Source organism: Balaenoptera physalus (assembly GCF_965194825.1).
Source record: "Balaenoptera physalus genome assembly, chromosome: 1".
NCBI classification, from domain to species: Eukaryota; Metazoa; Chordata; class Mammalia; order Artiodactyla; family Balaenopteridae; genus Balaenoptera; species Balaenoptera physalus.
In genome coordinates this window covers 128,623,749-128,646,763 of record NC_138882.1, presented here as the reverse complement: position 1 = coordinate 128,646,763, position 23,015 = coordinate 128,623,749, and the positions used below count along the sequence as shown (strand labels likewise).

The window sequence follows — 23,015 nt, the reverse complement described above, 5'->3', positions numbered from 1 at the left end:
CAAACCTGCTATATAGGTTATCCCAAATGTTCTGAGGCAGCATCAATACCAGGTCTTCAATATAACTAGCTTTTCGTGGAGGAACACCTAAAAAAGTTTAAATGGGTCTGTCTCATTCTTAAATTCCTTTATATTACTTTTAACTGATTAATCACTGGCATTTTTTCCAATCATTATTCTTAAAAGCTCTCCCCAAAAGGTTAAAAATTAAGTATAAGAATATGTTCCTAAAGATGAACATATTTCTTGAAATAGAGAAAAGTAAGTTAACCAAGATGTTCAAGTACTTAACTTAGATAAATCTTTACTAAGCCTTGACTGTGTATTGGGGCAAGCCAGAGATAAATCAGAGACAATCTTTCCTTCATGGAGCTTATGAGCTAGCAGTAGAAATGAAGAATTTATATGAATAACCATAATAAAAGGCAGGCACAGATAAATGCCATAAAAGGATTATAGGGAGATTCGGAACCGGAAGAGACTTAAGTTAGTAGCTCAAGTAGGGAAATAATAAGAGAAAAATCCACATACAGAAATATTTTCAAGGTTTAGATTTCTAAATCCAATACAGGACATTTCTACTATCTCTTGTGGTTTCACTGCAAAAATAATTAATTAATGAGAATATCGAGTCTTTAACCATGAAATTTAATTAAGGTGTCACACTAAGGTTGTCATGGGAACAAGCACTAACACAGTCAGTCACAAAGGCATAAATTACATTTAGCAAATAAATGCATGAGGTTTTTTTGTTAAACTCCGAGTACATTTTCATAGTTAGGAAAAGAGCCAGCTATTCATTTAGACAAAAGGGATAAGAGCCACAGATACAGTTGGAGCTGCATGTCTCTCAGCTGAGAAAAATGATGGGCAATAGAAGTGTTCACTGCACCATAATTACCTGTTTATGCATCTGTCTTTACTATGAAATTAAAGCTATGCAAATAGAAATAGTGTTTCTGGTATTTTCAGGCTCTAGCACAGAGTTTGGAACAGGTACTCAGTAAATATCTGTTCTATGAAAAGGCTACAGATTGCCTATATTTAGAAGAAAAAGCTAATTTCTGAAACCATAGCAAATTAAACCCATTTAAGTTGGAATGTAGATGGGGAAATGGAAAATAAATGGAAGAGGAAAATTCTTGGCTCTTTCCCTATTTGTAAATTATTTAACAGCAAATCCCTACCACTACTTTCCATTACAGAGTTTCTTACCTCCATGAATACAGAGAAAATCATTATTTGAAATAGGGCCAGGTTCAGCAAAGGTCTTAAATTTATTTAGCCACTGTCGAGAAATATAAAACTGAAGGAGACTTGGTTCCATTATGTTCAACAAATTTGATATCCTCCGCCTCTCTTTTTGTGCTTCTTCACTGCTCTTCCTATTAAGGGACAGTGATTCATTAAATTTAATATGCATTTTACTCCATTAGATTAGTAAGTGGATTTTTCCGCTCACTTATTAGACTTAGCACACACATTAACAGTCATCCCTCTATATCCATGGGGGATTGGTTCCAGGACCCCTGCAAATACCAAAATCTGTGGATGCTTAAGTCCCTTATATAAAATGGTGTAGCATTTGCATATAACCTATGTACAGCCTCTCATATACTTTAAATCATCTCTAGATTACTTATAATACCTAAAAAATGTAAATGCTATGCAAACACTGGTAAATACAGCATAAGTGGTATGTAGATAGTTACTGATGTGCAATTTTAAGTTTTGCTTTTTGGGACTTTCTGGAATCTTCTTCCCCCCAATATTTTCAATATGCCATTGGTTGAATCCTCAGATGTGGAACCCATGGATATGGAGGGTGGACTGTACTGTGACTCTTGTTAGGTCTTGAAAATTATTCATGAGAAATATACTTTGTTCCACCCTGCCCCCACTACATTACACACTCTAGGGGTAATACTATATCTTAACTACTAGTATCCACATAACTATTGCTATAGAACAGACATTCAAATGATTGTTAATAAGATCTAAACAGTTAATCTGCTTTCCTGTTTTAGTTGTTATTACAATCTTTTAGAAGATACTAAAAGGTACCAAGGATTTATTTTTATATTAATACCTCCTTTTTTTTTTTTTAAATTTTTATTTTGGCCATGCCACGTGGCATGCAGAACTTCCCCGACCAGGGATTGAACCCATGCCCCCTGCGTTGGAAGCGTGGAGTCTTAACCACTGGACCACCAAGGAAGTCCAATACCTCCTCTATTAGCTATGTTAGGAGAAAATTTGGTTCTTAATTCCTACTGTCAGTGCCTAATTTTTAAAATTAAAACCAGTCTTTCTAAAACAAAATATATTCCTTTGCCCTTCAACTAAATGACTTAACATTCTCTTAACAAAAGATCGTTCTGCATGCAACCTTTCACTTTTACTCACATAATGAAATGAGAGCAAAACAATTTCTAATCTTTACTCAGCAATCCACTTTGAAAGTCTTAGAAGTCACTGTTAACCTCAACATGAGATGTTCTGTCATATCTGTCAAAACAGCCTATCCAGGAGAGCTATTTCCTCACCTGTAGAAGAGAACATAAGCTTCTGCATTTTGTACAGTAGATTCTGAAACTTCAGTGACACTTTGGTCGTCAAATTCATACCAGAGATTATTTAAATTGTTTCGGCAGTAGGCAATATAGTGTCCACCTGAATTTAAGCAGAAAAAATTTAAATAATTTCAGTAATAAAAAGATATAGCAAGAACTATCTTCATATTTTTTTCCAGTAGGTACCCTTAACACCACCACTTGAGGAAATGAAAATCAGGACAGAGAACGTAATCTTAAAAACCCAGTGTAAAAATAATCATGTTAAAGTCCTTATTATTTAGCTTTACATAAAAACATAATTTCCAGTATTTTAAACTTCAGAGTAAAATTATTCAATTTCCTAAAATTTCTGACATGTGTTTAATAACCAAAATAAAATAATTAATAAAAATCTACTTTTATACTTTTTTCTTTTGTTCAATCAGGTCTTGTTTAAGAGATCAATTCAGATGTTTCTTTTTTTTTAAATCTAAAAACGTATGTCAAACTTGGATACTTACTACTTGCAGTTCCATGGTGACAAATGACTGACAGAAGATCATAGGTAATAATTTGAGCTGGACTATCTTTAGCAAGAAATGGCTGAAGATCCAGGCCTTCCAGTGGAAATGAAACATGGGTACTGATTTTGGTGGAAAACATCAGTTCATGTCTGAATCTTTTAAGATGGATGCACAAAATCTTTTTAAAGGAGAAACGTAGGATTATTTAAAATTCTACTGTTTCATATGCTACATAAGAGTCTACTAAATATACATATTGTCAAGATTAAACATTATCCTGCAATTCTGATAACCTGATTCCAGAGATGTTAAAATGTGGAAATGATGAAACATGGTACTTCCTAAGTTCATAGCTACTGGCTTCTCCAATTTTACACTTTATACCTGCAAGACCCTACAGTATCTGATTAAACTGTGTTCAACATAGTTTTACTGCTAAAGGCACTTATTTGGTATGCAACTCAGTATTTTAAAAATGGTTAATCTTAATAGGGTATACACAGCCACTGGTCAATAGAACCATTCCATTCTTCAACCAAAGCTAAAGAATTTACTACCCTGTGTTATATTAATGCCTTACCTATCACATAAAATAAATTAAATTGTGATAAAGCCCATACCTCAGGAAACTTTTGTACTTTACAAAACTTTACTCCATTCCGCAATCTAAGGGGTGAAAAGAGAAAACCAATTTTAATAAACCTGTTTCCCATACAAATCTACAAAACCTTTAGTACTTTCAAATATACAGCAAAATCTTTTAGAAAATGCAGAAATAAAGGTATCAGACTAAAAATGCTTACTACTGAATTATACGCTACCAATTAAAAAAATACTAATAAAACACTGGAACCCTTTATTGTAAAAAAAATTATTTAAATTAAGACATCAGTGATAAAAATTTAGAGTTGTATAATTCTTTGATGAAAATCTTCTACTATCTATGGCCTGGCTATGCCTTTATAACATTCAGATAGGATGTAAAACTGGGTAAAATAAAATCCCAATTTTATAGAATTGGTTGGTCAGGTCAATATATTACAACCTTTATTCCTAAATGTGAAAACAAATAACTTAAAATAGAGTGGTTATTATTAATAATCAAAAAAAAGTTTTTTTTGGCCATACCAAGCGGCTTGTAGGCTCTTAGTTCCCCAACCAGCGATCGAACCCGGGCCCTCGGCAGTGAAAGCGTGGAGTCCTAACCACTGGACTGCCAGGGAATTCCCAATAATCAATATTAATTTATATTTGACAGATCTCTACTTTGGATTCTGGGGTAGATGCAAATACTTTTCCATCTTCACTATTATCTTTTTCCTAGTTGGCACTGTTTTTCCAAGAAAGATTCCCCCTCTGGGCCAACTCCGTCTTCAGGTATAAGCTGTGGCTTCAAGGACAAACTGATAATAAATACTTTCCAATTCACTAGAGGTGTATTTTTTTTCTAGAAAGTACAAGGCAGCTTTTCTTCCTTATTGACCTAACAATATACTATTCCTTTTTGTGATGAAGAAGACCAACAGCTGCAGATCAACATTTCCCTGGGTTTTTGACAAAAGCCAGAAGTTTGTATTATGAAGACTCTATTAATAGATCTTATTCGTAGGCCATTATTTTTCTATCAGAGAGATTCAGAAAAATTTTCCAGTTCACTCTACCTCAGACATATTTGCTTTCAATTCTCCATTTACTTTTCTTTTCTAACTCATCAACAAGAAGCCTTAAAAGCCTAAACTTATTACAAGATAGAAAAAGGCAGCTAGTAGTAGATATAAAGAAATAAAATCATACTTTTCTTAACTGTCTTTTTTATTCAGCCCTCATACAGCAGGTAACATTAGAGATGGTATAACCTTTGTGAATTTTACACAAACTTGAAACTATGTACCTTTATAGTCACTTTCACTTCCTAAATCTAGCCTGTTAAGGTGGTAAACCAGAAAAGAATATTGCGTTATTTATGATGACAGAATTAACCTATGTAATAAAAATGTATGTTATACATCCTAGTATATATTTATAACATATTTGGAAAATGTTTTATGCAAAATTACATACTTATTTTATATCTTAAAATACACTGTCACATCTTAGCTAAGCCTATTAAATTTGTTAAATTTTTAACCTCAGATTTGTTTTACAGAACAACCAGTCATTTTTCACTAGGACAAAGCTTACTGGCCTTTATATTTTTCTAAATAAAACGGAAAATTAACCCCACATGCCCAATTCAAATTACCAAGAAAAATACCATTTAAAATACAAAACATGCAATTGAAAGCACTGCCAATGACACTTACTTTTTGCATTTTTCACAACTGTACATATTGTCACCTGAAAACAGAACAGATCTGGTCATTCCTCTCAAACTAAAAGCAAGTTATTTTCTTTTGGTTCTGCAATTCTTTGAGCTTGCGATGCTGAACCCGTAGAACAGTAACACGAGGCTCACATTTTTTAGTCTCTGCTCGAGTCAGCACGTTTACCACACCTACAACACCCTTTACCTGCTCTTTTTTCAACCTTGAAGGCGTATCTCAAATAACATCCTGTATACTTATTCACTCAACAAAATTTACTGACTGCTTGTTATATGTCCAAGCAAGGTGCTGGACACACAAAAATAGTGAAGGCTTGGATCTTAAATACTATGGAGAAATTCAGACTAATCCAGATATACAAGTAAGTTTTTTATATTTTGGTTGAATTTTCTCTTTTTTCAATCCCAGAGAAGACTTTAGACACTTCAAATACCGTATTGTCTAGTACTACAGGAATTTGTATCAATTATTTCAGGATATTATTTATAGTGTTTATGTTGTCACGGTAGATACTGGCACTGTGGCAATATGGGCAAGTACTATTTGAGCTGCCTCAAAACTCAGCTTCGGGCTTCCCTGGTGGCGCAGTGGTTAAGAATCCGCCCGCCAATGCAGCAGACACGGGTTCGAGCCCTGGTCCGGGAAGATCCCACATGTCGCAGAGCAACTAAGCCCATGCGCCACAACTACTGAGCCTGCGTGCGCTCTAGAGCCCGCGAGCCACAACTACTGAGCGCACGTGCCACAACTACTGAAGCTCGCGCGCCTAGAGCCCATGCTCCGCAACAAGAGAAGACACCGCAGTGAGAAGCCCGCACACCGCAACGAAGAGCAGCCCCCACTCGACGCAACTAGAGAAAGCCCGCGCACAGCAACGAAGACCCAACACAGCCAAAAATAAATTAAAAAAAAAAAACTCAGCTTTTATGAATACGTTCTATATTTAGTCCCACTAGTATTTTAGATCACTCACAACAGTTTAGCTATAGATGAAAACTATTTCGTATTTCTTACCTTTTAGTTCATCTCTGGCGAAGAAGGCAGCAAGACAATCTTGCAAGGTTACTATTGGACCCCAAAACCAGCTAGGGACACATGAGACAACAAACCTGAAACATTATTGATAGAAAAAAGAAAGGAAATGTTCTGCCAGTACAGCAGAAACAGCAGTTTTAACAATCAACTAATACAAAGAAAACACATACATACCTCTTCACATATTCCATGAAAAAAGCTATCCACCCTTGTGGAGCATATGCTTCACCACATGATCCTGCTTTGACTATAGATGTTGGATGACTTGATGAATGCAGCTTAGCAAGGTCTTCCTTGCCAGGAATCGGCAAGGACAGATCTTGAAAGGTCTCGAGGGTTACAGACACCTAAAATTGTTTTGTGTTTTAAGAATGGGATGAAAATAATCCAGCACAAACATCTGAGGATAGATTTTAGACGGCAAAGATCAAAGCAAATTATAATAAGAAAGAACAAAAAAACAAACTGCTTTTTATATAGTAATAACAAAGCTAAAATAGTAATAACGAAAGCAAAATTGCTTTGTACCAGGTGCTGTTCTAAATTTAATCTTCACATAAACCTTATGAGGTAACTACTAACATCCCCATTAGTCAAGGACATTGCAGTAAAGAGAAGTATCTCACACACAGCCACTGTAGCCTGAGGTCCAAACTGTTACGCACTACTGCATTTATTTTTGAAAATGACCTCTAGTGATAGTTTTTAAATGTAGCTTAAAAAACAAGATGTGAAACCTAAACAGCTGAAAACATTTCAGGATAATTCCATTTAAATATCTGGTACCAAAATAGCCTACATTAAGATAACCCTATTGAAAACCCTTAGATTTGAATTAATTCTAACACAATAACTGAAAACTTACTTTGGGTTTTTTTTTTTTTTTTTTTTGAGATAGGTCATTTTACATTCATCTTAACTATATTCATCACTGCACTGAAGTAAAACTGTTCTTAAGAAAACCTCTAGGAAACTCAGGAATTTAGAGGTATTATTAAAAATCTCATGATGATTTTCGTTCATGCTCTTGTGTATGAACATGATACTACTTTTATTATCTGAATCCAAACTTACATGGGAAAATATTTACAAGCCATACAACCAAGTGGAGAAGATATATACATAGCCTTGTGTCTGTGAATAACAACAGTTTCCTACTAATTTCATCAGCCTTGGGAGAATATGCATGTGTTACAAATTCTCGTTGCTGAGCAACATATCTCCTTTGTATGTGACCAGAGATGAAGAACTAAGTTAATTCTTCCTGCTAAATGCATGCCTGTCCAGTGACAGGTCAAGACCCATCCTTAAATGAGTATGTTACTATTGCTTCCAAAAAACAAGTTCTACTCCTAGAATCAATTTATACTTCTGCAAACACAAGAAATACACGTATAATCATCAACAACAAGGAGAAGAAATTAAACTTTCACACCATTTTGTCAGGTTTTTTTTTAAAAAGAGCATTTGAAAGAAATTTCCTGTGTATTATAATTCTTTCATACTCACCCTATCACAAGTCAGACACTGCACTGAACTAATGATTGTTCCATCAAATATGTCTGAAATAACACTTCGGTATTTCTTGTGCTGTTTTTTTCTTTTTGGAGATGATGCAGACTGAGCTAGGATTGAAAAACAAGTATAGAAATTTTTTTAGAAATCAAAGTAGTTCCTTTAGCATTTTTTTCTGAAATCTTTTAACAGCAAAATTACTATGCTGAAGAAATCTGTCAAAATACCATTCAAAAGCATTACCTAAAGAAAACACACACACACACACAAAAACCTCAAAGAGAAACCATGATGAAATAGAAAGTATTCAGCTTCCCATCTTGACTTCAACCAGAATAGTTTTGCTTTTACTTATTTGTTTTTGCTTCCAAGTAAGGCTTTATTTGAAGAAAGGATTCTATTAAGCTTTGAGAGTTCTTTATATATTCTAGATACAAGTCCTTTGTCAGCTATGCGATTTGCAAATATTTTCTTCCAATCTTATCTTTTCATTCTCTTAATGGTGTCTTTTGCCAAGAAAGATTTTAATTTTTTTCTTTTACAGATCATGCTTTTGATGTCTTTGATGTCTTTAAAGAATTCTAACACAAGGTCATGAAAACTCTTATAAGAGTTTTACAGTTTTACATTTCTAATACTGGAACTCTCATACATAGCTGGTCGGAAAGCAAAATGATACAGCCACTCCGAAAAACAATTTCATACAACATTAAGCATAAAACTAACATAAAACCAATAACCCCACATCCAGGTGCTTACCCTTAACAAATGAAAATTTATGTTCAAACAGAAACCAGTACATAAATGTTTATAGCAACATTATTCATAATTGCCAAAAACTGGAAACAAATTCAAGTATTTGTCAGTGAGTGAATAAACAGTAGTAGTACAGTCACACAATGAAATACTACTCAGTAAAAAAAAAGAACTATTCAGACCTGCGATGTGACTGTATCTCAAATTCATTACGCTAAGTGAAGGCAGCCTGTTTCAAAAGACTACATCTGTATGATTCTATTTATATGACATTCTGGAAAAGGAAAAACAATAGGAATAGAGAACAGATTCACGGGGCTGGGGCTTTGGGAGGAGTAGTGGGATGGTCTGGTAGTATAAGGGAATTCTTTGGAGTACTGGAACTGTTCTATATTCTGTTTGTGGTGATGGTAACAATCCATGCACGTGTTGAAACTCAGACCCCTACACCAAAAGAGTGAATTCTGTTGTATGTAAATTTGTGCCACACACACACACAATTTTTAAATCATGGTTGTGTAAAAGTATGCTGTCAATTTAAAAAGCTTGAATAATATTTCATAATTAACACTTTAAACTATCAAAGCAAAGGAACATGAATAACTGAAACTTCTACCTTTTTTGTGTGTGGGTGCCAATCCTGGCCACAAACTGCCTGATTTCGGAGGGCTTGCTGATAAACGTGGGTTAACACCTTCACTTGATGGGAAGGTCTGTGATGTAGACAGCTCATTCAAATGGACATCAGTAATATATTCTGTAATATTTAAAATTTGTATTATTACCTTAAATAGTAAAATTATTCCACCTGTCAAATAAAGCTTTCTTCATCTGAGATTTTGAACACAATTCACATTAATAAATGTCAGGTGAAATACCTGATAGACATTAGGCTTGCTAAGCAAACTAACAGTGATTTTCCCCCTAGGAATCTAATTAACGTTTATAACACATTACTGTTGTAAGCAATCCAGAAAGTGTGCAAATATAAGTGTGGAAATATAAAGCCAAAGAGGATCATATTTATCCTAACTTAGTATTTAAAAAACAAAAGCAATTTAGGGCAGTTTTTTAGAAAGCTTTAAAACCATATGGGAGAAAAAGAGATTATCCTCCCAAACTGACATAGTAAGCAAAATCTAACAAGAAATTTAGGCATAAAGTAATTATAAATTATTTTACTCTGTTATAAAAGGAAATAAAACCCTCTGTCAGAAAAAAACACCTTTTTTGGAATTAAATTATGAATCAAGAAAATATAAGCTCTATGAGAGCTATCTTGATTTGCTGTTGGATTCCTAGTACATAACATATATTCCAGGGCAAGAGACTGCTCAAAAAGTATTTGAGTGAAGAAAAGAGAATTATACATAACAGACCCTGAAACAGAATGATTTCAGGGAATTTTCCAGATAATGCAAAATAAATGACTTTTATTACTTTCACAGAGGCATTTCTCATTATCCCAACCATGACTAAAAGCAGACTGCATAATATTACGGGAAGAAAGAGGAGGAGACTCGCTCTAGCCTTTCAGAAGGGAATAAAGTTAATATCATCTAGGTCAGGGATTGGCAAATGATTCCTGTGAAAGACCAGATAGTAAATATTTTAGGTTTTGCGTGTCATATACGGTCTTTGTCACATTTTTCAATCAGAAAATGTAAAAGCCCAGATCCCTAATCCAGGTCATCAATGAGTTACTAATTGTAAGAATAAACTTGCTATGGAACAATAAAGAACCAGTATGTCAAGTAATCAGGCTTAATCAGGCTTTTGATGAGGAAAGGCTAGATAGCAGACGGCTAAGTCTTTCAATACTGAAATTTCACATATCTATTGACTAAACAACTTCTAACCACATCTAAACTTCTAAACATAACATCAGTATAATCAAGGAGCCTCACACGTTTTCCTGACTAGAAGGCATTTATGTACTGCACATGGGTGAACCACAAGTATTCCTGTGGTTAAGAAAGTACCCTTCTCCTCCAGAAAAAATGTGGGGTTCAAAAACATAAGTAAATTGTTTAGTAGTTCCTACTCTTCAGTAATTACAAATGATAAATTTTTTATGTTCCTTGTCTACCACTTATTTTAAGGTCAGAGAATCTGAACCTCTGATGGTTTAATTTTATGTGCTTTGGAGAATTAAATACCACATTAAGCTAACACAAGTTAACCCTAGAAGAAATAAATGTAAAATGCAAAGCAACCTAGCTCAACTATCTTTCATTTGGCCACGTGCTCTTTCCCAAAGGAACAATGACATGTATTACGGTATAATCTATCGTAACAGGGTTCATTATAGTTAATTAAACTCCTATGCCAAACATACACCAAGTATTTCGTAGCTGATATGACTCCAATGACAGCAATCTAAATCTAACAGTCTACAATTTGGATTATTTTGCTATTTTGCAGATCTCAACCAAATCTGCTTTAAATGACATTAACTTAACACTCACATGCAAATAGTACTAAACTCTACTAGTTAGAAAGCCCAAAAGTAACATCTATTTAATACCCTCTTTCTTTCAATTAGTATGGTTGAACTATAATGTCATATACTACACACAAAATATTAAGCTAAAGCTATTATTCTATTTCATTTTTATTATGCTAAATATAAACTGTGAACATTAACATGTAAATTAGAAATGTATTCTAAAGTCACATGTCAAGCTAATTCTGCTCTCCCCAAATCAGAAAATGGTAAAATTACAAATATCATCTTAAATATAAACACATCTTGCACCCTTTGTCTAAAAATGAAACACTATCATTTGCAAATTATAAAAATTGTCACCTGAAGCTCTGCTGTGTATTTGCACTTTGACAGTTTCCTGATTGTTCAAGTCAACTGTTTCAGACACAGAGTCTCTATCTAATTCTCCTTCAGAATTCGCTTTAATAATCTTATTGCACATCTTCTCTTTTTGCCAATCTTTTGACATTTCTGAATTGTTTTCATCATCCTGAATTAACATTGTTGTTTCATTATTATCTTCAGAAAAGCTTCTAGACCCATTTTCATTTTCGGCTTTATCACTGCTGCTACAAGATTCACAAGACTGAAAATCTGCATCTGACTGGCTCTTGTCTTCCTCCACGGTCTCCTCAGTCATTGTAGTTTGAGGATCCTCTTCTACTTCCATGACCTGTTCTTTCAGTTCTTCATGAAGCAGATCCATTAAACATCGAAGGAATTCTTGAGCATCCTAATATATAAGCAACATAGATATTACCATTTCATTAAAAATACATGTATGTAGAAATGAGAAAATATACAAAATGTGGTTAGCAACTGATTTCTAAATGTGTAGCATTATACTAAGGAAATACAACTTTGTAGACATAAGGCATTGGAGGGATAGGAAGCACTAAGTTCTAAAAAGTTATGTAAATAAAACAAAAGTACTTAAAAAACTGAACATGTATTTCAATTAAAACTAAAAAAAACAATAAACAACAGCAACAAAAAACTGAAGATGATCTGGAGGTCAGCTTTAGTACTGCTGCTATTTTAAAAAACTTGAGGAGTAAGGATTTGCCTCATCTGACAATAAGAATTCAGAGAGATATCCTAAATTCAAGTATAAGTTTGGCTTAAAACTAAAGCTTTATCCAATTTTGCACTGTATCTCAAAAATCCTTGATCAACCTAGAATGTTTATTGAAAATACAAATTCGTAGGCCCCAACTTATGTCTACCAAGTCTCTGTGATCCAGGAATTTGCAACAGAAAAAGTTAACAGAGAAGAGGTATTGTTTTGAAAAAGAAACATATGTGAGGATCAGGTATTAACATGAAAAAAACATTATATAAAGTACAATCATTGAAACTGCCATTGGTATCAATCCAAAAAATTACAGGTTGATGAAACAGATTAGAAAGCCCAGAAACAGACCTTATTATATATTAATGTAAGCATAAAAATTAATAAAGAAGAAACTTTTAAAACCAGATAAGAAAATTCTTAAATCTGTAGTTTCGTACAATTTGTTAGCTGTTTGCAAAAAATTAAATTTGGATTATATTGTAATGTGAAATAAATGACACATGTCTAAAGAATTTTTTTTAATTAAATCAGAAAATACAGGTAAAATTTATCTCTGGATGTGGAACTTTTCAAAGCTAAAAGCACTACAATATACTGACATATTTAAACACCCCCAAATTTAAAATTTCTAGAAAAATATGAAATTAAGAGAAATGTGGAAAAATGTAAGCCAAAAATATATGGGGTTATTATTCTTAGAATTGCAAATGAGTATATAATAGCATAATGCATAATAGCATTTTGCAAATGTATTAAAGATTAATATTATGAATAAAAAGCAATAAAGACGTACCTGCTGAGAATACCCCCGAAATGTTGGATTTACAGTTTTAATTCCTTGAAACAGATTAGTAGGCACAACAAATCCTGGTCTGAGGAAGAAAACATTTTTAGGAAGAAATCTGTGATTTTTAGTTTTTATTTTAGAAATGAGCAATCAGGGACTTCCCTGATGGTCCAGTGGTTGAGAATCCACCTTCCAATGCAGGGGACACGGGTTTGATCCCTGGTCGGGGAACTAAGATCCCACATGCCGCGGGGCAACTAAGCCCGCGCTCCACAACTAAGGAGCCTGTGTGCCACAACTAAAGAGCCCGCATGCCGCAACTACAGAGCCCAAGTGCTCTGGAGCCCATGCAACACCACTGAAGAGGCTGTGTGGTGCAACTACTGAGCCTGCACGCTCTGGAGCCTGCGTGCCACAACTAGAGAGAAGCCCGTGTGCGCAATAAAGACCCTACACAGCCAAAAATAAATAAATAAATATTAAAAAAAAAAAAAGAACGAACAATCAAAAATTCAAAGAGTTCAACTGAAAAGTATTTGTGTTTCAAAAAATCATTCAAAATTGCCCAGTACTGGGACTTCCCTGGTGGTCCAGTGGCTGAGACTCCGCACTCCCAATGCAGGGGGCCCAGGTTTGATCCCTGGTCAGGGAACTAGATCCAACAGGCCGCAATTAAGACCCGGCACAGCCAAATAAACAAATAAAATAAATATTAAAAAAAGAAAGGGCGTGTGTGGTGGTGGTGGGACGAATTGGGAGATTGGGGTTGACATATATACACTAACATGTACAAAATAGATAACTAATAAGAACCTGCTGTATAGAAAAAAAATAAAATAAAATTTAAAAATTAAAAAAACATATATACTGAGCCTGCGCGTCTGGAGCCTGTGCTCCGCAACAAGAAAGCCCGCGATAGTGAGAGGCCCGTGCACCGAGATGAAGAGTGGCCCCCGCTTGCCACAACTAGAGAAAGCCCTCACACAGAAACGAAGACCCAACACAGCCATAAATTAATTAATTAATTAATTTTTTTAAAAAAATATATATATATATACAGGGATTTCCTTGGTGGCGCAGTGGTTAAGAATCCGCCTGCCAATGTAGGGGACACGGGTTTGAGCCCTGGTCTGGGAAGATCCCACATGCCGTGGAGCAACTAAGCCCGTGCGCCACAACTACTGAGCCTGCACTCTAGAGTCCACGAGCCACAACTACCGAGCCCTCGAGCCACAACTACTGATGCCCGCGCGCCTAGAGCCCGTGCTCCGCAACAAGAGGAGCCACCACAACAAGAAGCCTGCGCACCGCAACAAAGAGTAGCCCCTGCTCACCACAACTAGGGAAAGCCCGCGCACAGCAATGAATACCCAACGTAGCCAAAAATAAATAAATTGATGAATTAATTTAAAAAAAAAGAAAAAAATATTGCCCTTCCGTTTAAAAAAGAAAACACAGTGAGAAAAAAAAAGAAAAAAAACAAAAACAAACAAAAAAAATTGCCCAGTATTATGCTTCACAGGTTCATCAAAAGAGCTTATTTTTGATATTTAAGCTACATAATTTATTGTTCTCCTCCCTAATGAAATGATTATGCTCTACTATATGATTTTTCAAAAAATACTTCTAATTACTTAAAATAATATTTTAATTACTTAAAATTCCTGGGATAAGTATATCTAGTACACTATCTAAATAAAAATTTTAAACCAGCCATCAAATACTCATGAAAACAAAAATGAAAAGTAAACCAGATGCGAGATTTAATCACTTAAAATTCTGTACTATGACACTTCTGAAGTTTAGTAAACTTCCAAGAATATTAAGTTTATAGTTTCAGGGCAAAGAAGCTTAAACATAGCAGTTAAGGGTTAGTTCTAGCTATGCAGTAAGGGACTTAGAAATGTTAGAACCCTTGGCAGCAACGGGTAATACCCAATAGGGATAAATAACAAGGGAGAATTCTGTCTCTTGACTATTAGAAATGTGAATGACATATACCTTCACATCCCCAAATAATTCATTAAAACTATCTTTTCCTAGCATACTGAAATGACAGTAATAACAAATTTTTAACTCAAGAGATACTCTTTAGTAGGGAGTCAAATATCTCAAAGAAAACTGAAGCACTTAAGAATATAAGAACATGAAAGCTTTGGTGATTGTTTTCTTAGGAGAAAGGCTGGGCAGTTCTTAGGAACCATTAAATGCAACTTTCTGAATAGTTCTAATACAAAATATTACAGCAAACAATTATTTTTCTAATGCTACACTTAGAGCAAATAAACATAAGCAGAAAAATAAACATTCATATATGCCTCTATGGTCTGATTTTAGCATTGTGAGAATGCCTACTCCTGAATCAAAAATCAGAAGTGTCAGTAACAGCAGCTTTAACAGTTCAACATTTTATCTCCAGTCCAGATATTTCATTTGGATGTTCATTTTCAAATGTAACATGCCCAAAACTGAATGTCTCAAATCTGTCTACTTTTTACAGCTTTATAAATGCACCTGCAAGTGTTTAATATTTATGATATTCATTTTAAAATATAATAATGAAAATAAACATATTAAGTACATACCTGCTTTTATGCCACAGCTCTGTCATCAGTTTGAGGTAACTTTTACAAATAGCTGGTTTCTTATCTGTTCGGGCTAGTCCTCCACAATCAAGAAAAAACTGTGTCAAAGGTGGGCTAGTTTAAAAAAAAAAAAAAGAGTGCAGTCACAGCTTAATACTGATTGACTTCTAGTCATTCAATGAATTGACAGCACATAGAGCCCTGCATCTGTTACTTCTTTGCTCCCTTTTACAGCTTCACATTCTTTCCTTCATTATCTTGCTCAACCCATCAAATCAGATTTGACCCACCACATCAGAGTCCTCAATGCTGCCAAATCCAGTAAACACCTTTCATTTCCCCCTCAGTAGCATTTGTCACAGGTGGTTTACCCCCTTCTCTTGACCAATGTAATGCACTTTTTTACTTTTCTTCTTGACCTCTTTGGTAACTCTTTTCCCTCTTTATTGTTTTTTCTGCTCTTACCAGGTATCTAACTATCAGGGTTCCTCAGGACTTGATCCTATGACTTTTCATCTCTTCCCCGGGTGATCATCTGCAGAACATTCCATACTGCACCTACCTACTTTACAGGACTATAATTAAGAAAAAAAACCTAATTGCTTTATTAGAGACTTTCCACCTACAGAAAAATATAAAATATTTTCCTAGGACCTCTGAACTAAAAGTGATTTGAGGAATTAATTAGTTCAAGCTCCTCATTTTCTAGACGTAAAAACAAATAACTTCCTCAAAGACATACAACCACCTAGGGTCTGAGCCAGGACCAGCAGTCTTAGCAAACTGTAGGCACGATCAAAGCAACCCCATTGGGACAACAATGGATTATGGCCAACTCAGTTTCTTGCCTACTCTACCTTAAGAGTTACTCAACAAGAAAGAGGAAATAACTTTTTCAGGAATATTTACACATTTAGGCTTTAGTTAATCCAGATAATTTTTTAAGTGGGGGCATTTCAGAAAAGGGGGGGAGGCAGCACTATGTGTTGAGAGGGGTGAGGGAAGAGGTACAGCAAGGATTTAATGGGATCCTGTTGGCTAGGGGAATTGAATATAATTGTCACCTCTTTCCCATATTACTATTAATGTATATTTCTTTCTTTTCTCCTCTCACTCCTTTTTTGAGTGTACTACAGCAGCACGGTTTTCTGCTCCAAGAGTAACTCTATAATTTTTTTTTTATAATTTTATTTTATTTATTTATTTTTGGCTGCACTGGGTCTTTGTTGCTGTGCGCGGGCTTTTCTCTAGTTGCGGCAAGCGGGTGCTACTCTTTGTTGCAGTGTGTGGGCTTCTCATTGCGGTGGCTTCTCTTGTTGCGGAGCACAGGCTCTAGGCTCGCAGGCTTCAGTAGCTGCGGCACGTGTGAAGGCTCAGTAGTTGTGGCTCATGGGCTCTGGAGCACAGGCTTAGTAGTTGTGGCACACAGGCTCAGTAGTTGTGGCACAAGGGCTTAGTTGCTCCGTGGCATGTGGGATCTTCCCAGACCAGGGATCAAACCCGTGTCCCCTGCCTTGGCAGGTGGATTCCTAACCACTGCACCAGCAGGGAAGTTCTCCAAGAGTAACTTTAAAAAACTATACTAACAAAATTAATTTCTCTACTTACCAATTGGAAAGAGCCTGCAAAGCTGCATTCATATAACAAGTATTTCCAATATTTTTCAAACCTGTAAGACCTATTAGGAAAAATTATAAGTTATGTCATCATTCAATAATGCAATGACTCAATTCTATGAGTGTTTGCTGAATATGTAACTAAGTAATTATTATGGTTCCCAAACTATGTTAAGGAAATACAAAATACATTATAGAAATACAAACAGCAACTTGAATAACTCGAAGAGGTCAGACTTACACCAAAGTGTTAATTTTCAGAAAATTATTTAAATATATCCTTAAAGGGTTAAGATTCCCTTACATCAACTATAAAACAGAAAAGTCTGTACTAAACTATATAGATAGTTTATACTAAGAACTGTGGGCTTTAGTAAAGTGATATCAGAGAAACGAAGCATCAAAGTTGTCAGTTTGCTTTTTCACAGATACAATTTTACTAGGTCAAATTTCAGAATTTTTTTTTAAATACAATTACTTTATTGATTTCTTACAATCAAATACTGCCAACTAGCCTTACTTCCACTCATGCGTCATTAAAAACAAAAGGATATTTCCTTGGTATTTTCAAGTGATGCATAATACAATAAATAAACAAAAAAGTCAGAACTTAAAAATGCACCCTGATTAATTATGTAAACTGATAATTTTTTTAAAAAAGCATAACCGATAATCTGATTCCTAGAATTTTTTTTTGTAATTATCTTCTGATCATCTCTAGATTTTGAAATTTTCACATGATACAATTTCCTAAAGAAATGGACAGTAGCATACAAAGGAGTGTTATACAGGAGAATTATTTTACCTCTTGCCTTAAGTTCATCTTCTTCTTCCACTTCTATGTCCAGATCATCAAATACAGCAACCAGAGGAGTTTTTAATGTTGTGTTACTGGGTATTTTAAAATCCTTGATAACAGAAAAGATAGCAGGCTTGAACAAATCCTTAGGTCAAAATTTTTTTTTAATTTGTTCGCAGCTTATCTGTAGACTTCTACAATCTCTCCCGATACTTGTTACTAAAGTAATTTTGCATCCTTTTATGCATATGAAATAGTTTTAAATATTTTTTTAAATTCCAATATTAATTCCTGAGAATTGGATTAACTCGAGGTTGCAACTGGTGACTTGGTCAAATGCTAGTCCACACTGTTTTAAAAAAAAAAGGACAAAAACCGAAACAAAAGCAAAACTTTGAGCTAATATTTTAAAAACTGGGTGAGCTCACATAAAAATCAAATTCTGCAAGTTCTCTTCTAATAGCAGAAGATCAAAGTACACTGAACCCATTTAGCAACCACCAGTGGGAGGAGGAAACTGAACAGCAGAATGTACTTAGCACGTGTTCTGGTTCTCCAGCTTACTACAGCCTATTCCTCTTCTTCAAGGCATGCATATATGCACTTATACCCACCCACTTTATACATTTACTTTACCCTCCTGGCATCTGTAGATACTAGATATTTCGGTAGGCCCCATATTCTCACTTTGGTGTATTGAAATACAGAGAAGTAGAGCAGCTTTAAAAAAATCATTCAAAATCTTACCTCCTACAAAATTGCTTGAAAAATCTTAATGACATCTGAATGGTTTCCAATACTGTTATTCTATAAATAATGTTCTGATGAACTGGGTTCAAACAGCCCGTAAATTTTATACTGCTAAAAAAATCTGTACAAATAACTTTTTTTTTCTTCTGAGTAATTTCTTCAGCAATGGGATCATCAGGAAGTTGTATGAAATTAAATTCATGCCTTTTATGTGTTATAAATATAACTCATCAGGAAATTATTTACAAGCTATCAGAAAAGTATCAGTATACTTATTCAACCAGATTCAGCATTCACTAAGAGTTTGCAATCATAATCTATTTGGGCAGAAATGGCAGATAGCTGTTTTAACTTACTTTTCTTTAGTCAGTGATGATTATTTTCTCGATGTGTTTTAATTTGTATTTCTTCTTTGTGAACTATCTGTACTTATTCTTTAGATTATTATAAATTGTTATCAGTTCCTCATGTGATTCAACTTTTAATTATCACATTTTTGTTAATAGTGTTAGAGGGTTCAGGCAAACTTATTTTCAAACTACCATGGCATTCAAAAAAAACCAAAAAACACGTTTTTGAATGATAAATAGGTATCAGTAGGAGAAACAGTAATGATGGTAATTTATGAACTAGAGTTATTCAACTATGAAACTAGAAATGCAACAAGTATACCTTGTCTAAAATCTAGTCACTTTAAGTTATATAATGTGTGAGGCAAGCAAATTTACTATCACAAATTCTACCATCAGAATGTGATACAAAGATACAACACAAAAATCTTAAGAATTGGTATCAAAGAACACAATTATAGAAATACAATGTGATTTCTATAACACAGAAGGAAAAAACTCACTGATGTGTTAATTAAACCATACAGACCAAATGATGATAAGACACCAACTATTCTTATTTTTTTCATTCCTTTTCCTATTTTTTCTTTTTTTCTTTTTTTTTTTTGGCCATGCTGCACAGCAGGCGGGATCTTAGTTCCCCAACTAGGGATCAAACCCGTGAGCCCTGCAGTGGAGGTGTGGAGTCTTACCCACTGGAGGGCCAGGGAAGTCCCTCCCTTTCCTATTTTTTATATGACTAGAAAAGTCTCAATATTAAGTGACCAATCTTTGCAAGCTTACACATCTTTTGTAACCAAACACTGATGCTAAGCTTTAATGTATTCTATCTGGTTTTCAATAAATTAGTAAAATGTTTACAGTAATATACATGGGGGTGAAGCAGGGAGGGAAATGAGGAAAAGAGAGCAGAATTAGGGCCTATCAAAGAAGGCCCATCACCTCTCCTAGAATCAGATTGGCTAGAAAAAGAACACTATTTAAACCAGCTGTTTTTTTAAGTTTTTAAAACACATCAGGTGCTTTTCCATCTTCAGACAGGTGTGGGCTCCAATTTCACTCTAATCCATCACTCTACAAAAGAACGAAGGCCAGCTTTGGTGTTTCATTTGAGGAAAAAAGGCACATTATGGAAAATTTTTAAAGTACAGGTGAAGTAGGGCTCTTTTAGCTTTCAGCTACATGACATATTCTGAAATTATTACCTGAAAATATTTGATATTTTAATTACACAGATTTAGATTATTACCTGGACACTATTTTCTTGTGTTTGGTGAAGTGGTTTTACATGAGGTAATGAAGGCTGAGTTCCTAATTTTCTATCCAAAAATACTTCTTTGCTGCAAGCATAACACCATACTCGAAGAGTGGTAAGGTTCACAGTTAGATAATGCTTTGTCTCCTGTATAATTTCATGGGAGAGAGAGAAGAGGAGCCAAAATTATAGTTGAAAACCTTTCAAAGGATCATAGAAGATAAACTGCTGGCCTTTGATGAATAACAATATACTCAAAAGAGAAAATTTAAACTGGAGCACCAAAAAACCATTTTTCAGATAAATTGCTAATGCATAGTGAATAGTAACAATATCTAAGCCTACTCCAAAAGTTATTCTATTGTCATTTTTCACCACTATTCATTATAAAGATAAAGATAAGACTCATTATAAAGATAAGACTCTGCTTTGCAGTTAGCAAGTAATTATAATACAAGAAAATTGACAATAGCACAGTTAACTGTTCCAGGAGATCAGAATGGCAAAAGAATATAAATGACATGAATCAAAGCACAAAACAGCTCAAGCGATAGTGAATATGATCTTGGATATACGAAACTCCAGCCTTTCTCAACTAGAGTTCTGCAAGAGAATAATGCCCTATAGACAATGATCTGAGTAACTATTTTCTCAATTCTCCCAAGAATGGTACATAGTACCACCAGTCTAGATGCACCAAAGAGAAGTAAATTAACTATGTACCATGATGCCTGAGAGCCATAATTAATTCTTTTGAGGAACCCTGGTTGAGAACAGTTAATGCTGTAGAGATAAATATGAACAAGACAGTTCATTCTCCAGAAAATGTATAGTTTAGAATGGGAGCTCTATCTAATCTGTAAAAGAAGCATGCCAGAATTACACACAAGCACCAAACAACCAGGGTGACGTAGAAAGGGGACTCCAGTAAGGAGGATGTAGAGAAAAAGGTATATGAGTTGAGACTTGAAGTCAGCCAGGTCCTGTCATAGCCTAGGCTTCTATTCTTGACTTCAACTTCCATATCCTACTAATACCTTCAGCTACCACCTCCATACATCTGGAGGTACGTTTCTTAAATCACTACTCTCTTAACTACAACCTCTTTCTAATATTGATCTTAGCAATTCCCCTCCCCACCTTTTTATAAGCTAAGATTTAACTCATTTATTAAAAAAAAAAAAAGAAAAACGGACAAAATTTTGAATTACAACTTAATGTTGTATTTGCTCTCCCTTTCCTTCAGGCTCTCTTTAAAAAACATCTTGCACGAAATTTTTCTACATACATACCTGAGAATGTATGGTGCTATGATCTACTTGTGATTCACCACAGCCAACATATGAACATCTATTCTATAAATAATTATATAAAAAGGAAAATTAGCTTTTTATAACATGTAAATTTACAATAATAGCATTACAATTACATTTACAATGAAGTTCTGATCACATGTTTTAACGGAAACATTAAATGACTTCCAAAGTCAGTTATTTTAACCAAAAGGTACTAGGCACAACAGAATACAACCAGAATATTTCTAAGCTAAAAGATATGTCACCGCTAATAAAAGGTGAGGGTAAAATATTTTAGTGATTTACCAAACTCTGCAAAAAGCACTGCAAGTTAAAGCCCAAAGTTTAAAGTTTAATTTTTATAATCGATAATGATCTTCTTAAAGTATGTTCATTTATGAAGTCCTCTAAGTGTCAAAAAAAAATCTTCTAGTTAACCTTATTCAGATATAAATTTTTATATCAAACTTTTGAGAAGAAACATATACATACCTCCAGGCACGCCCAAAGGTTTGGTCCTCTGACTTTACAATCCTGACAAGAACCCTATGAAAGGAAAATCACACAGACAACATTACCATTACATAAATACAGCCAAATATATACATTCACTAATATCATATATAAAAAATTTGGATTCATGAACATAGAATATTGTAGTAATTTATAAAAAACACATATTTGGGAGAAAAACGAATATGATTTTTTAAAGGATTTTTTAAAGGAAGAAAAAAAGCCCTCTTTCTTACATGAGATTTTTGTATTAAATCTTCTTTAGTTATTTCACCAACTGAATCCAAATGCGGACAATGACCTCGAAAAGCTGACATTTTGTTAGAAATGTTTTCCTGTTTCTCAAGGCTTTCCAAATGAGGTAATACCTACAGAAAAATTGACCAGAAAAGTCAATTTTAAAAGTGCTAATATATTAAAAATTATTAAAAGATAAAACAAGAAGCATACATGTTTATAAGTTTGCCCTACAAAAGTGTATATTTTCAAATACATCTAGGGTACTTTCACAATTGAACTTAATTTCAACACTGGAAGTTTCTCTACTAATAAATAATCATTTTATTAAAATTGATACCTATGAGTCAATGTAAGTTTGTTTCTCCATTACTTCTGCTGCTTTTTCCCCCTTCTCCCATTTCACTTTTTAGAGGTAAATAAAAGGGGAAAAAATTCAGGTTATTCAATTTAAGTATTTTTATCCCCTCTTATTTTTCGTTTAAAAAGAATTAACCCTTAGGCTAGAATTGGAATTGAAAAGAAAAAGAATTTAAATGGAAACCTTCATTTTCAC

General features: G+C 34.3%; 1 protein-coding gene across 11 annotated transcripts in view; it reads right to left on the bottom strand.

Moving 5' to 3' along the window:
- USP33 (ubiquitin specific peptidase 33) overlaps window positions 1-23,015 on the bottom strand; it is a 65,374-nt gene that overhangs the window by 21,791 nt on the left and 20,568 nt on the right. For 5 of the 11 annotated variants that reach the window (XR_014252187.1, XM_082419099.1, XM_082419097.1 and 2 more), the window contains exons 2-20: window positions 22,459-22,590; window positions 22,202-22,255; window positions 21,707-21,769; window positions 20,409-20,561; window positions 18,066-18,168; window positions 17,253-17,322; window positions 15,645-15,758; window positions 13,066-13,144; window positions 11,519-11,930; window positions 9,326-9,466; window positions 7,948-8,063; window positions 6,613-6,785; window positions 6,418-6,512; window positions 5,383-5,416; window positions 3,700-3,745; window positions 3,077-3,257; window positions 2,547-2,673; window positions 1,216-1,385; window positions 6-87 (exon numbers count right to left, since the gene is read on the bottom strand). Coding sequence is in view for 6 of the 11 variants with exons in the window: in XM_082419099.1 (XP_082275225.1) it covers window positions 6-87; window positions 1,216-1,385; window positions 2,547-2,673; window positions 3,077-3,257; window positions 3,700-3,745; window positions 5,383-5,416; window positions 6,418-6,512; window positions 6,613-6,785; window positions 7,948-8,063; window positions 9,326-9,466; window positions 11,519-11,930; window positions 13,066-13,144; window positions 15,645-15,758; window positions 17,253-17,322; window positions 18,066-18,168; window positions 20,409-20,561; window positions 21,707-21,769; window positions 22,202-22,255; window positions 22,459-22,539 (2,294 nt within the window). In the remaining 5 variants the exon portion in view is untranslated. The remainder of the gene's footprint in view (window positions 1-5; window positions 88-1,215; window positions 1,386-2,546; window positions 2,674-3,076; window positions 3,258-3,699; window positions 3,746-5,382; window positions 5,417-6,417; window positions 6,513-6,612; window positions 6,786-7,947; window positions 8,064-9,325; window positions 9,467-11,518; window positions 11,931-13,065; window positions 13,145-15,644; window positions 15,759-17,252; window positions 17,323-18,065; window positions 18,169-20,408; window positions 20,562-21,706; window positions 21,770-22,201; window positions 22,256-22,458; window positions 22,591-23,015) is intronic. The other 6 variants (XR_014252183.1, XR_014252184.1, XR_014252185.1 and 3 more) reach the window with 2 other exon arrangements.